The 12,977-nt window shown below is 47.6% G+C and overlaps 3 protein-coding genes across 3 annotated transcripts in view; 1 reads left to right on the top strand and 2 right to left on the bottom strand.

Annotated features, from left to right (window-relative positions):
* LOC144695162 (uncharacterized) overlaps nucleotides 1-6,894 on the top strand; it is a 144,183-nt gene extending 137,289 nt beyond the window's left edge. Inside the window, exon 4 of the mRNA XM_078566055.1 lies at nucleotides 3,133-6,894. Coding sequence (XP_078422181.1) covers nucleotides 3,133-4,782 — 1,650 coding nt within the window. The 3' untranslated portion in view covers nucleotides 4,783-6,894. The remainder of the gene's footprint in view (nucleotides 1-3,132) is intronic.
* The window catches only part of LOC144695207 (uncharacterized), a 469,933-nt gene that overhangs the window by 381,338 nt on the left and 75,618 nt on the right, over nucleotides 1-12,977 (bottom strand). The window lies entirely within an intron of this gene.
* LOC144695266 (uncharacterized) overlaps nucleotides 1-12,977 on the bottom strand; it is a 290,534-nt gene that overhangs the window by 240,967 nt on the left and 36,590 nt on the right. The window lies entirely within an intron of this gene.

Here is a 12,977-nt window from a genome sequence, read left to right as displayed (position 1 = left end):
TTCCTGGTGGTGGTGTTCCCATTTATTTGCTGCTCTTGTCCTTCTAGATGGTAGTGGTCGTGGGTTTGGAAGGTGCTGCCTAAGGAGCCATGGTGAGTTCCGCAGTTTATCTTGTAGCTGGTACACACTGCTGCCACAGTGCGTCGGTGGTGGACGGAGTGAATGTTAGTGGATGGAGTGCCAATCAAGCGGGCTGCCTTGTCCTGGATGGTGTCCAGCTTCTTGAGTGTTGTTGGAGCTGCAAGTGGGGAGTATTCCATCACACTCCTGATTGGGCCTTGTGGATGGTGGACAAGCTTTGGGGAGTCAGGAGGTGAGTTGCTCACCATGGGATTCCCAAATCTGACCTGCTCTTGTATCCACAGTATTTATATGGCTGGTCCAGTCCTGATTCTGGTCAATAGTAACCTCCAGGATGTCAATAGTTGGGGATTCAACAATGGTAATGTCATTGAATTTCAAGGGAAAATAGTTGGCTCTCTCCTGTTGGAAATGGTCATTGCCGGGCACTGCATTGCCAGGATTTTGACCCAGTGACAGTGAAAGAACGGCGATATATTTCCAAGTCAAGATGGTGAGTGACTTGGAGGGCAACTTACAGGTGGTGGTGTTCCCATCTATCTGCTGCCCTTGCCTTTCTAGATGGTAGTGGTCGTGGGTTTGGAAAGTGCTGCCTCAGGAGCCTTGGTGCATTTTGTACATGGTATAAACTGCTGCCACTGTGTGTCGGTGGTGGAGGGAGTGAATGTGAAATGTGGTGCCAATCAAGCAGGATGTGTTGTCCTAGACGGTGTCATGATTCTTGAGTATTGTGGGAGCTGCACTCGTCCAGGCAAGTGGAGAGTATTCCATCGCACTCCTGACTTGTGCCTTGTAGAAAGTGGATGGCTTTGGAGAGTCAGGACGTGAGTTGCTCGCTGCAGGATTCCTAGCCTCTGACCTGCTCTTGTAGCCACAGTATTTATATGGCTAGTCCATTTTAGTTTCTGGTCAATGGTAATGCCCAGGATGTTGATAGTGGGAGATTCAGTGATGACAGTGCCATTGAATTTCAAGGGGCGATGGTTAGATTCTCTCTTGTCGGAGATGGTCATTGCCTGGCACTTGTGTGGCATGAATGTTAATTGTCACTTGTCAGCCCAAGTATGGATATTGTCCAAGTCTTGTTGCATTTGTGCATGGACTGCTTCAGTATCTGAGGAGTCACAAATGGTGCTGAACATTGTGCAATCATCAGCAAACATCCCCACTCCTGACCTTATGATGGAAGGAAGGTCATTGATGAAGCAGCTGAAGATGGTTGGGCTTAGGACACTACCCTGAGGAACTCGTGCAGTGATGTCCTGGGACTGAGATGATTGACCTCCAACAACCACAATCATCTTCCTTTGTGCTAGGTATGACTCCAACTAGTGGAGAGTTTTCTCCCTGATTCCCATTGACTCCAGTTTAGTGAGGGCTCTGTGATGCCACACTCAGTCAAAAGCGGCTTTAATTTCAAGGGCAGTCACTCTCACCTCACCTCTGGAGTTCAGCTCTTTTGATCATATTTGAACCAAAGCTGTAATGAGGTCAGGAGCTGAGTGACCCTGGCGGAACTGAAGCTGAGCATTTGAGAGCAGATTATTGCTCTGTAAGTACTGCTTGATGGCACTGTCGATGACCAGTTCTATCACTTTACTTATGATTGAGAGTAGACTGATGGGGTGGTAATTGGCTGGGATGGATTTTTCCTGCTTTTTGTGGACAGAAAATACCTGGGTAGTTTTCCATATTGCCAGGTAAATGGCAGTGATGTAGCTGTACTGGAACAGGGTTGGCTAAGGACACGGCTAACTCTGAAGCACAAGTCTTCAGTACTATTACTAGAATGTTGTGAGGGCCCATGGCCTTTGCAGTATCCAGTGATATCATGTGGGATGGGCAATTTGGCTGAAACCTGGCATCTGTGATGCTGGCACCTCAGGAGGAGGCAAAGATGGAGAGAAAACCACACCTCTGGCTGAAGACTGTTGCAAATGCTTCAGCCTTGTCTTTTGTACTGATGTGCTGGGCTCCCCCATCATTGGGGATGGGGATATTTGTGGAGCCTCCTCCTCCGGTCAATTGTTTAACTGTTGAGCGCCATTCCCAGGACTGCAGAACTTAGATTTGATCCATTACTTCTGGGATAGCTTAGCTCAATCTATTGCAAGCCACTTCTGCTGTTTGGCATGCAAGTAGGCCTGTGTTGTAGCTTCACCAGGTTGACACCTCATTTTTAGGTATGCCTGGTGCCGCTCCTGGCATGCCCGCCTGCTCTCTTCATTGCATCTAGTAAGACTCTCCGTAAAGCCTACCTCTTTAAGCAAGCTTTTGTTCATCTATACTAATATTACCTTGGGATATGTAAAAGGTGGTATATAAATGTAAGTTGTTGTTGTCTATTGTTGTGTAAAAAGTCAGCAAGTGACCAGGCGTTCAGCTGCGTGATTCCCCTCATGGTTCACTATCCACTGAAGCAGTCTCCCAGTGAGGGGGCAGATCCTTCAAAGGAGTTGAAAGTATTTGTGGATATTTTTTTGTTGTTTTACAGAAGAATCGTCCTGAATTAAACAAGTGGATAGAGATTCCAGATAGATCCTGTTCATCACCCGAGGAGATCCCAATGTCAGCCAAGGGACAACTTCCCAGGAAAACCATCTCCAGTGATTGAATCCGTCAGCAGGAATTTGATGAACAGTCAGAAGTGAAACTGACCAGTGTCAGCGTCCAATCAAAATAAACACTTCCATTGGTTAGACTGTGGGATATCGGTGAGTGCAGGGGATGGAGGGAGTGCAACAGAAGAGATTGAAACATAGCCATTGATACACCTGGAACATCCGCAGGGATGGAAGGTCGTTCAGAGTGAGGAGAGAAAGTGAGGGCACCTGCAAGAGTGAGGGCACCTGTGAGAGTGCAGGAAGATCTGAGAGTGTGGAGAACTCAGAGTGTGAAGAGAGAGAGTGAGCAGAGATCTGAGTGTGAAGTTAGCTTTGAGTGTTCATTACACCTTGTGAAACATTTGCAAATCCGGACAAGTGAGTGATGCGTGATGAGGGATTTATCTGGTTGTAGGAGCTCCTCATTCACAGATAGGTAAGAGTGTAGACGGCCTTAGTGAAGCCATCGTGCCTCCTGCATCACAAGGGCAGCCACATGGAAGAGAAACCAGTTGAATGTGGACAATCTGACAGAGTCTCTGTCCATTCACCAGACCCTGTGAAACCACAACCCACCCACACAGAGAGGCCGTTCAGGTGTGAAGTGTGTGAGAAGACCTTCGTACGGTCATCGTACCTCCTGAAACACCAACTCATCCACACAGGGGAGAAACTGTTCAAATGCAAGGTGTGTGATAAAACTTTCTCTCAGTCATCATCCCTTGTGGACCATCAGAGAACCCATACAGGAGAGAGACCCTTCACGTGTGATGTTTGTAACAAAGCTTTCTTAAAGTTGTCTAATCTCTTTCAACATCAGCGCATTCACACAGGGGAGAAACCCTTCAGGTGTGATGTGTGTGACAAAGCCTTCACACACCCATCAACTCTTCTCCAACATCGACGTATTCACACAGGAGAGAAACCCTTCAGGTGTGAGGTATGTGACAAAGCCTTCACACATACATCGACTCTCCTCCAACACCGACGTATTCACACAGGGGAGAAACCCTTCAGGTGTGAGGTGTGTGACAAAGCCTTCAAACACCCATCGACTCTCCTGCAACACCGACGTATTCACACTGGCGAGAAGCTACTGCGGTGTGAGTCTTGCGACAAAGCGTTTGTGACTTCCTCGAGCTTGCAGGTCCACCAGCGCGCACACACAGGGGAAAGGCCCTTCAGATGTGAGGTGTGTGACAAATCCTTCACTCAGTCGTCGACACTCCTGCAGCATCAGCGCATTCACCGAGGGGAGAGGAAGTTCAGCTGTCAGATTTGTGACAAAGCCTTCACGCATTCCTCAACCCTCCTGCAACATCAGCGGGCACACACAGGGGAGAAACCCTTCAAATGTGAGGTGTGTGACAAAGCTTTCGTAAAGTCATCCACACTCCTCGTCCACCAGCGAGCACACACGGGGGAGAAACCTTTCCGGTGTGAGGTGTGTCATAAAGGTTTCACACTGTCATCCACCCTCCTGATCCACCAGCGGACCCACACAGGCGAGAGACCCTTCAAGTGTGAGGTGTGTGACAAAGCTTTCACCCAGTCCTCAAGCCTCATTCACCATCACAGGACACACACAGGGGAGAAACCCTTCAGCTGTGAGGTCTGCCAGAAAGCTTTCACACACCCCTCGAGCCTGCTGCAACACCAGAGGATCCACACAGGAGAGAAGCCCTTCAGATGTGAGGTGTGTGACAGAGCCTTCACGCACCCATCCCGCCTCCTGGAACACCAGAGGATCCACACAGGAGAGAAACCCTTCAGATGTGAGGTATGTGATAAAGCTTTTGCACGTTCCTCAAACCTCCTGGATCACCAGAGGAGCCACGTGGGGGAGAAAACTCCCAGTGGGAGGCTTTGTAACAAAGCCTTCAAGCAGTCGTCAGACTTCGTGGAACATCAGCGAACCCACAGAGGGGAGAGAGCATTCAGCTGTGAGTTCTGCAACAAAGCTTTCAAACAGTTGTCTGGCCTCCTGGAACATCAAAGAACCCACACGCGAGACAAACCCTTCCAGTGTGACGTGTGTCAGGATTGTTTCACCTACTCCTCCTCTTTAGAGCTTCACCAGTGTCTCCAGACAGGATAGAAACCATCCCAGAGTGAGATGGGGCAGAGCAGTTTCACCATCTCCTCCTCCTCCCTCCCAGTATGATCACTGCAAGAACTGCTTCACTGACATAGTCACATCGGCTTGGAGCAAACTCAGTGGATGTCAGCTCCATCTGTGTTAGGTTGTCAAATATTTCTCAATTTCTAACTAGATCAGAGCACTGGGATTTTCAAATCGAGTGTTAGCCTCCTGTGTCTGACAGAACATCTCTTAATATGTGTGTAATCACTGCATAAAGCAGCCTGCTTAATCAGCACCCCATCCACTACCTTAAACATTCACTCCCTCAACCACCGACGCACAGCGGCAGCAGTGTGTACCATCTACAAGATGCACTACCGCAACTCACCAAAGCTTCATCGACAGCATCTTTCAAACCTTTGACTGCTACCACATAAAAGGACAAGGGTAGGAGACACATGGGAACACCACCAACTGGAAGTTCCCCTCCAAGTCACTCACCATCCTGATTTGGAAATATATTGCCATTCCTTCACTGTCACTGGGTCAAAATCCTGGAATTCCCTCCCTAACAGCACTGTGGGTGTACCTATACCACATGGACTGCAGCGGTTTAAGAAGGCAGCTCACCACCACCTGCTCAAGGGCAATTAGGGATGAGCAACAAAATGTGGCCTTCTCAGCGAACCTCACATCCCATGAATGAATAAAAATTAGTTGTATGAAATAGTCACTGAGCATTGATAGAATGCCTGAATGTGGTTGTAATAAGGCACATGTTACGTGTCTGACTGTGGTATTGGATCAGGTGTCTCTGAACACAGTGTGGGGTTTATGTACGGAGAACAGGAGCTGCAGGACAGCTTGTTGCTGAGCCAGGGTCAATAGAGGATTAAGGGAGATGGTTACACATAGGGACGCACAGCAAGACTCCAGAAGAAAGCTCACTGACAGGAAGATGAGGCCCTACAGCTGGAGGAGCAGGTAATGAATGAAATGAGTAAACTGCACCGTGACCTGGGAGTCTGAACCATTTTCAGCCGTTGCTGAGCTGTGGGGATTTGTTTCAATGACGTTTGTGCTGATTCATTATAATCTGTCAAAGTGAAGGAGGAGAAATCCCTGTGGATGTTGGAAGGGATTCTGGTTAGAACTCGCTGTAAACTGAAATCCCTGGTGTAAATTTGGTGCTGAATTAAAGAGCTGCTGTGAACTCCAGATTGACTGTTTCATAAACTCTGCTCAAACTAGAGTTACCAACCCTCCAGGACTGGTCTGGAGTTTCCAGGGATTAAAGATTAATCTTCATCACACTGCAATGACCAAGCTGGGAGAAAAATCATTCCTGGAGGCATCGATTGTTTATTGGCCTTACCATCTGTTGATAATCACATTGACATCGTGGCCACCAGGGGTCAAAATCATTTCTTTGCTGAGGGTTCTTTGTGAGACTTTCTGCTTTTTGATTTTTGGGGGCTACTTTTTAGTTTTCAGGGGCTCCTCAATGGTAAAGCAGATCGAAAGACTTAAGTTAGAAACCAAACTGTTCTCAATGGAATAATTTGTAAACTCGCTCTACACCTCCAGTAAAGGATATTAAAGAAACGAGACTTGGTGCTGGGCAGGCGGTCAAGAATCCAGCAACAATTAAACAGTTTTTCTTCATTCACCCTCCCACCCACCCCCCACTCCCCACCCTGTCGTCCTCCTCCTGATATCCTGGCTGATATTGAAGCAAACTCAAGGCCTGGAAGGTATGACTCTTCTGGATCGGGACTGGACTCCCAACTGTTTCCAAACATCAAAACTTTTTATTGAAACAAGAAAACACAGGCACAACGACAGCCAATAAAAGCTTGTATACAGACAAACAGTTAAAGAAAAATCAAAGCGAATAGAAAAGACTGGATTTCACCCACAATATTCTTTCTCCCTCTACCCGAGATCTCTCAACTTTATTCACAAAATAATTTATTGGACAAATATAAGAGGAAGGAAGCCATTGGGAAGGATTTAATGTCTTTATTTTTTATTTGGTTATTGTTGTTCCAGCAGGAGTTTGTAAACTTGAAAGCCCGGCCCAGGAGGAGGGTTTTAGAAGGAAAAATAAAGAATTTTTAAAAATGAGTTAGGAAATCGTATACATAAATAAAATAAGTTGTAAGTGTGAAAGTGAGACATATTGTCTGTCTTCCACACCCTCTCTCTCCCTCTTGCCCTGAGGCCTCCTCCTCCTCCTGCCAATCCGCCTGTCTTTCCTCAGTGTCTCTCTCTCTCTGTTCCTCTCCTCCCTTTCTCTCACTCCTTCCCTCTCACATTCTCTCTCTGTCTTCATTGCTGCCTTTCCCTCCCTCTCACCTTCCCCCTATCTCTCTCTCTCCCCCAACCCCCTTCACATTCCCTTTCTCTCTCTCAGTCACAACTGGAGCTGCTTTATCTGCACTGGATCCTCCACCATCTTGTCCTCACTCTCTCTTCCAGATCCGCCGATGGTGGTGCCGAGATCCCAATTCCTTTCTTTTCTTTTTCTTTTCTATTGAAATAGCAGGGTTGTTCTAACTGGGAGAGGGATGGGGGGTCGGGAGGGGAATGTTTATTTATAAATAATTTAAGAAGACCCACCCTCAGTGCATCCTCGCCAGCAGCTGCCAGAAACAGTTCCCTCCCCCCTCAATAAAAAACATACAAATCAAAATGGATTTTTAAAAAATAAATATTCCAAAGGGAGGAAAAAAGTGTCAACCATCCATTGACTCCCAAGTTCTGAGGTTCTGCTGTGAAGTGAATTGTTTCCATCTCTTTCTCTTCAAGTTTTTTTTTGTTTTAATTCTCCTCCAATAACAGATTCTGTCTCTCCCTTGCTCCAGCTCCTCCAATTGCAGATTCCGTCTCTCCCATGCTCCAGCTCCTCTAATCACAGACTCTGTCTCTCCTGTGCTCCAGCTCCTCCAATCACAGATTCTGTCTCTCCCGTGCTCCAGCTCCTCTAATCACAGACTCTGTCTCTCCTGTGCTCCAGCTCCTCCAATCACAGATTCTGTCTCTCCCGTGCTCCAGCTCCTCTAATCACAGATTCTGTCTCTCCCGTGCTCCAGCTCCTCCAATCACAGATTCTGTCTCTCCCGTGCTCCAGCTCCTCCAATCACAAATTCTGTCTTTTCCGTGCTCCAGCTCCTCCAATCACAGATTCTGTCTTTTCCGTGCTCCAGCTCCTCCAATCACAGATTCTGTCTTTTCCGTGCTCCAGCTTGTCCAGTCACAGATTATGTCTTCCCATGTTACAGCTCTTCCAATTATAGATATCACAACGTAAACCTTTCTTGAATTTTTCAAACCATCTTTGCTTTTTTGCTGCTGCCTCTGACAGTTTGAGATTGAATTCACTGGCATCCCCTTGTGTCTGGCGGACTCTATTATAAAACCAGCAGGGCTGCAGTGTACCCTCTCACCCTACCCCTTCTCACCATTAGATGCATTGTAGCTGGAGGACTCTCATCACACCCACCACCCTCCCATCCCACCCCATTCCCTGGTCCTGTTCCTAAACATGACATCCAATGACATTAAGGTCAGTAATATAGGAGCGCCTGAGTGACTGAGGGAGGTGAGTTGTGATGAAGCTATTCCTTCAAGTTCATCCCAATGTTTTTTAAATGTGATGACGATTTCTCCCTCTATCACCCTTTCAGACAGAGAGTTCCAGCCACTCACTACCCTCTGGGTGAAAAAATTACAGCTCAACTCCCCTCTAATCCTTTCATCAATTACTTTAACTCCCTGCTCCCTGGTTATTGACCTCTCTGCTCAGGGAAATAAGATTGAAACAATCCCATCAGTTGCCTCTGCCACTTCCTTCCACTAGCCCACCTGGTCAAACTTCCATTAATGCTCTCCTCCTGCCCTCTCCCTGAACTCACATTTTTCTCTAGTTTCTCTCCTATCTCTCTGAGCTCACCTTGTCCATGAGACCCACCTCCTGTTCCCTCGTCCCTATTCTCACTAAACTGCTGATCACCCAACTTCCCCTCCTGGTCCCCATGTTAGCCGATATTGTTCATGGTTCTCTGTTCAAATATTGTCCCTCTCTCCTTTAAATCTGCTGTTATCACCACACTCGTCAAAAAAAACCCTTGATCCCTCCATCCTTGCAAACAACCATCCCATCTCCAACCTCCCCTTCCTCTCCAAAGTCCTTGAATGTGTTCCCTCCCAAGTCCTGGAAAGGGTCATGGGTCAGGTGAGAGCTGAGGTGCAGAGCAAGGGGTCAGGCAACAACTGTGGCATCAGGTGAGAGGCAAGAGGCTGGCAGGGAGGTCTGGGGATGAGTGAGGATTCATCCACAAGTCACTCTCCCAGTCACAAAATCAATCTCCGAGTCACAGTCACGCCCTAGTCACAGAGTCAATCTCTGAGTCACAGTCATTAACCAGGTCAGAGAGTCAGCTTTTTCTCCCCTTTCCTCAGTTTGGTCTCCTCTGCCCCTCTCTCCTCTGCTTGTGCTGATCCCACCACTGTACGCATTCGCTGCCTTGGATGCTGTGAGTTTTCCTCTTCTGATCTCCTGTCAAACACATCCGAGGCTACACATCCCACACTGATGTTGTCAGTTTGAAAGTCTCCGAGGATGAAGAATGCTATTCCCACACTAGAAATCTCTGTCAAACATTTACCGGGGGAACTGAGACAGCAGCTGCAATAAGTGAGGTTTTATTCAGATGGGACAATGACAAGTTTAAATCCCCACCTGATCTGCTGCTCAAAGACGCCTCCGTTTCACCGGTCAGTTTCCCAAACTTCAGAAAACTCAGGTTACTCCAGAAATATTTGGATTGGCTGTGAGAGACGTCAATCAGAGAGCCCCACCCACTCTGCCCATTCCCTCCCCTTCCTGTTCCACAGCTGCTTCACTTCCTGTAGGGACTCAAAACCACCTCAGGACATGGTGAGTGAACGAACAGAATTTATAATAATTACATCACATAATATCCACACTAATCTTCAGGCAGCCTGACTATCCTGCGGGGAATCAGCTGTGGAAATGCCCCTTATGCTGTGTGAGAACATCCAGCTGAGAGAGCTGTTTACTCGGTGCTTTGTGCTGAACTGTTTGCCTGGAGCTGTGTGTTGGATATTGAGTGTGTTTATTGGAAGCATTTCCCTTCTGATTTACAAGCTGACTTTTGTTGATGGCTCATTACTGAATATGAGAAGCTGGGTCTGGGTGAGGAGGGGAGGGAAGGGTAGAGGGGGCAGACGGTGCTGATCACTGGGATCCATGTCTGTGGTGGGGGGGGGAAACAGGGTGCTGTCAATCAGGATGATCATTGTCGAAAGCAGCCAATCTGGAGCTATGACTATCCTGATTGACATGCCACTTGGCTAATAAATGCTGTTGTCCTGAACAGCAGCCAACCATTGGCTGAATAGGAGGTGCCAGATTGGCCCGTCCCCCCTTTCTCACTGACCTGTGCAGTGTTTTGATTGGGTGATGTCAGCTGCTGCTTTCTTCACTCTTCTTCAGAGCTGGCTGGAGGCTGCTGGAGAGCAAGGTCAGGTAAAGCCCCTAGTGCCTCTATGTTTAGTTTACCCTCATAAGGCCCATCCCTTCCCAACCTCTCCACCCAGTTTGCCCTCAGTCGATGGTGTCTGTGGCGCATGGCTCTTCCCTTCCCGACATCCCTTCCTCAGTCAATGGCGTCTGCGGCCCTGGCTTCCCCCGTGTGAGTGAGATAGTGAAGGAGTGAGTGAGTGTGAGGGACTGAAGGAATAAGCGAGAGAGTGAAGGAATGAGTGAGGGAGTGTGTGAGTGATTGTGAGACTTTGAGAGAGTGAGTGAGTATGTGAGTGAGAGAGAATGGGGGAGAGAGTGCACATGTGTGTTTGAGAGAGAGTGTGTGTGAGTGAGTGAGAGAACCCTGCGACTGGGAATGAACTGGACATACACGAGGCTGCTCGGTATGGGGGCACACACATACACACACTCCCACTCTTCCTCCTCCTCCCTCCCCAAAAACCTATCCACACACCAGGCTGGGAGAGGAGGAACGTCCAGGCTGAAAGGCAACCCGCTTCCGACCCCCACTTTCATATGAATCCTGCCAAGGCCAGCTCAGTGTGTGGGCCACCAGAGACAAACACAAGGTCAATATTAATTAAAGCCAATTGCCTAGCTCAGCCCTGGTCCCCTCCCCCTTCCCTGTGATCAGGGCTTGGGGCCTAGTTTGGTTCTCTCTCTCTATCTTTCTCTCTCCCCAGGCCTGCTGAGTATTTCCAGCATTTTCTGTTTATATTTCAGATTTCCAGCATTCTGCAGAAGTTTTCTCTCCTATTATACGCCCCTTTGCTGGGCATTTGAAATGTGGTTAGTTTCAATTTAAAATGAGAAAATATTTATCGCTCAATACGAAGTGTAATTTTTCTGTTTTCAAAGCCCACTTGTGTGGATAGAAATAGCACATTATTACAGTAGAATTGTTGATGCTACTTTACTGGAAGGTTTTGCAATTTTTAAACTTGGAAACGAAACCTGAAGGCATACGCAAACAGAATATGTCACTGTAAGTTCAGGTATTCTCCCTTGCACATGGGATTGTTGTTTGCGGTGCTTGTTAGGTTCATATCTTTTGGATGTTGCTGTCCAGATATTGGATAGGGCCAGGATCAAAGAAGCAGAGCTGGTTGCGTACTATGAACGATCAAATTTTGTGTAATTGTCTGACAAAGCCATGGTTGTGGAATGTATCCAACTAAAACCTGACCTTTTGATGGGCTTTATGAATAAATATATAGAAAACAAAAGCCAAGAAGTTTTTATAAAACTATATAAACAGTTTGACCCCACTGTGACTATGGTTCACAATTCTGGGTGCCTGAAGGATGTGAGGGGGAGGTTTAAAGTGGGTGGGGTGGTGGAGATAAGGGGCCCATAAAGAGAAGCATCAGGGGCCATGATTTCTCTCCATGGCCGTGGATGTACCTACACCACATGGCCTGCAGTGATTCAAGAAGGCAGCTCACCACCACCTTCTCAAGGGCAATTAAGGATGGGCAGCAAATGCTAGCCTAGCCAGTGACATCCACACCCTGTAAAAATGTAAATGAAAGTAAATTGAGGAGTCAGCCCTTTCAACAAGGGAGGCGAGAGACTTGGAGGAAATTATGTTTCCTTTCCCTGTTTTACAGAAGGATTGCACTGTACTACGCCAGAGAATAGAGTAGATAGACACCGCAGATAGATCCTGACCATCATCCAAGGAACAACTACACAACCCTGGGAAGATACCCAGTCCCTTCAAAGCATTGCTCAACACAGAGAATGTTGGGCAGTGAAACCATCATCTGGAAATTGGTCGGGTCAGAGGAGCTTTGACATATCATCAGATCTGAAACTGGTCAGTGGTGTGGAACCTTCCATCAGAACCAACCTTTCTGAAGGTTCGGCTGTGGGCGATCGGTCAGGGTGAGGCTGGGAAGAAGTGTGAGTGGGCTCCAAGTGTGGTGAGAGTTTCAGTCATTCATCAAGCCTCATGAACCACTGATTCATTCCTACAGGCGAGAGGCTGTTCAAGTGTGAGGTGTGTGAGGAGGGCTCCACAGGGTCATAAGGTCTCCTAATACACAAGGTGCACCTGTTGAACACAAGGACAGCTACATGGAAGAGAAACCATTCAAGTGTGAGGCGTGTGATCGAGCTTTTGCACAGTCATTGATGCTCGTGAATCACTGATTCATTCACACAGAGGAGAAGCCATTCAAGTGTGAGGTGTGTAACCAGGGCTTTGCACAATTATTGGGCTTGGTGAATTCGGCCCATTCACACAGGGGAAAATGAATGAAATGAAAGTCGCCGTAGTTCCAGGGGACCATAGGCTACTCTCTCATGAAAGAGAGAGACAGCTGATGGTGAGTTTAACCTGAGGGCCACCATACCTCAGATGAGGGGCAAGGATGACCTCAGCTGGTACTGGAATTGAACCCAGGCTGTTGGCGTCACTCTGCACCATAAACCAGCCATCCAGCCATTAACATGTGAGCTATGACAAATCCTTCTCGCAGTCACTGAACCTCCTCTTGCATCAGCGCACCCACACAGGGGAGAAACTGTTCAAGTGTGTGTGACAAATCATTCCCTGAATCATTGAGACTCCTGCTCCATCAGAAGTTTTACACAGGAGAAACCATTCATGTGCAAGGTGTGTGACAAATCATTC

The sequence above is a fragment of the Cetorhinus maximus genome, chromosome 21 (genome assembly GCF_964194155.1).
Source record: "Cetorhinus maximus chromosome 21, sCetMax3.hap1.1, whole genome shotgun sequence".
In the NCBI taxonomy this organism is placed as follows: domain Eukaryota; kingdom Metazoa; phylum Chordata; class Chondrichthyes; order Lamniformes; family Cetorhinidae; genus Cetorhinus; species Cetorhinus maximus.
The sequence above is the reverse complement of the archived record's forward strand: the minus strand, read 5'-3'. Positions and strand labels throughout refer to the sequence as shown.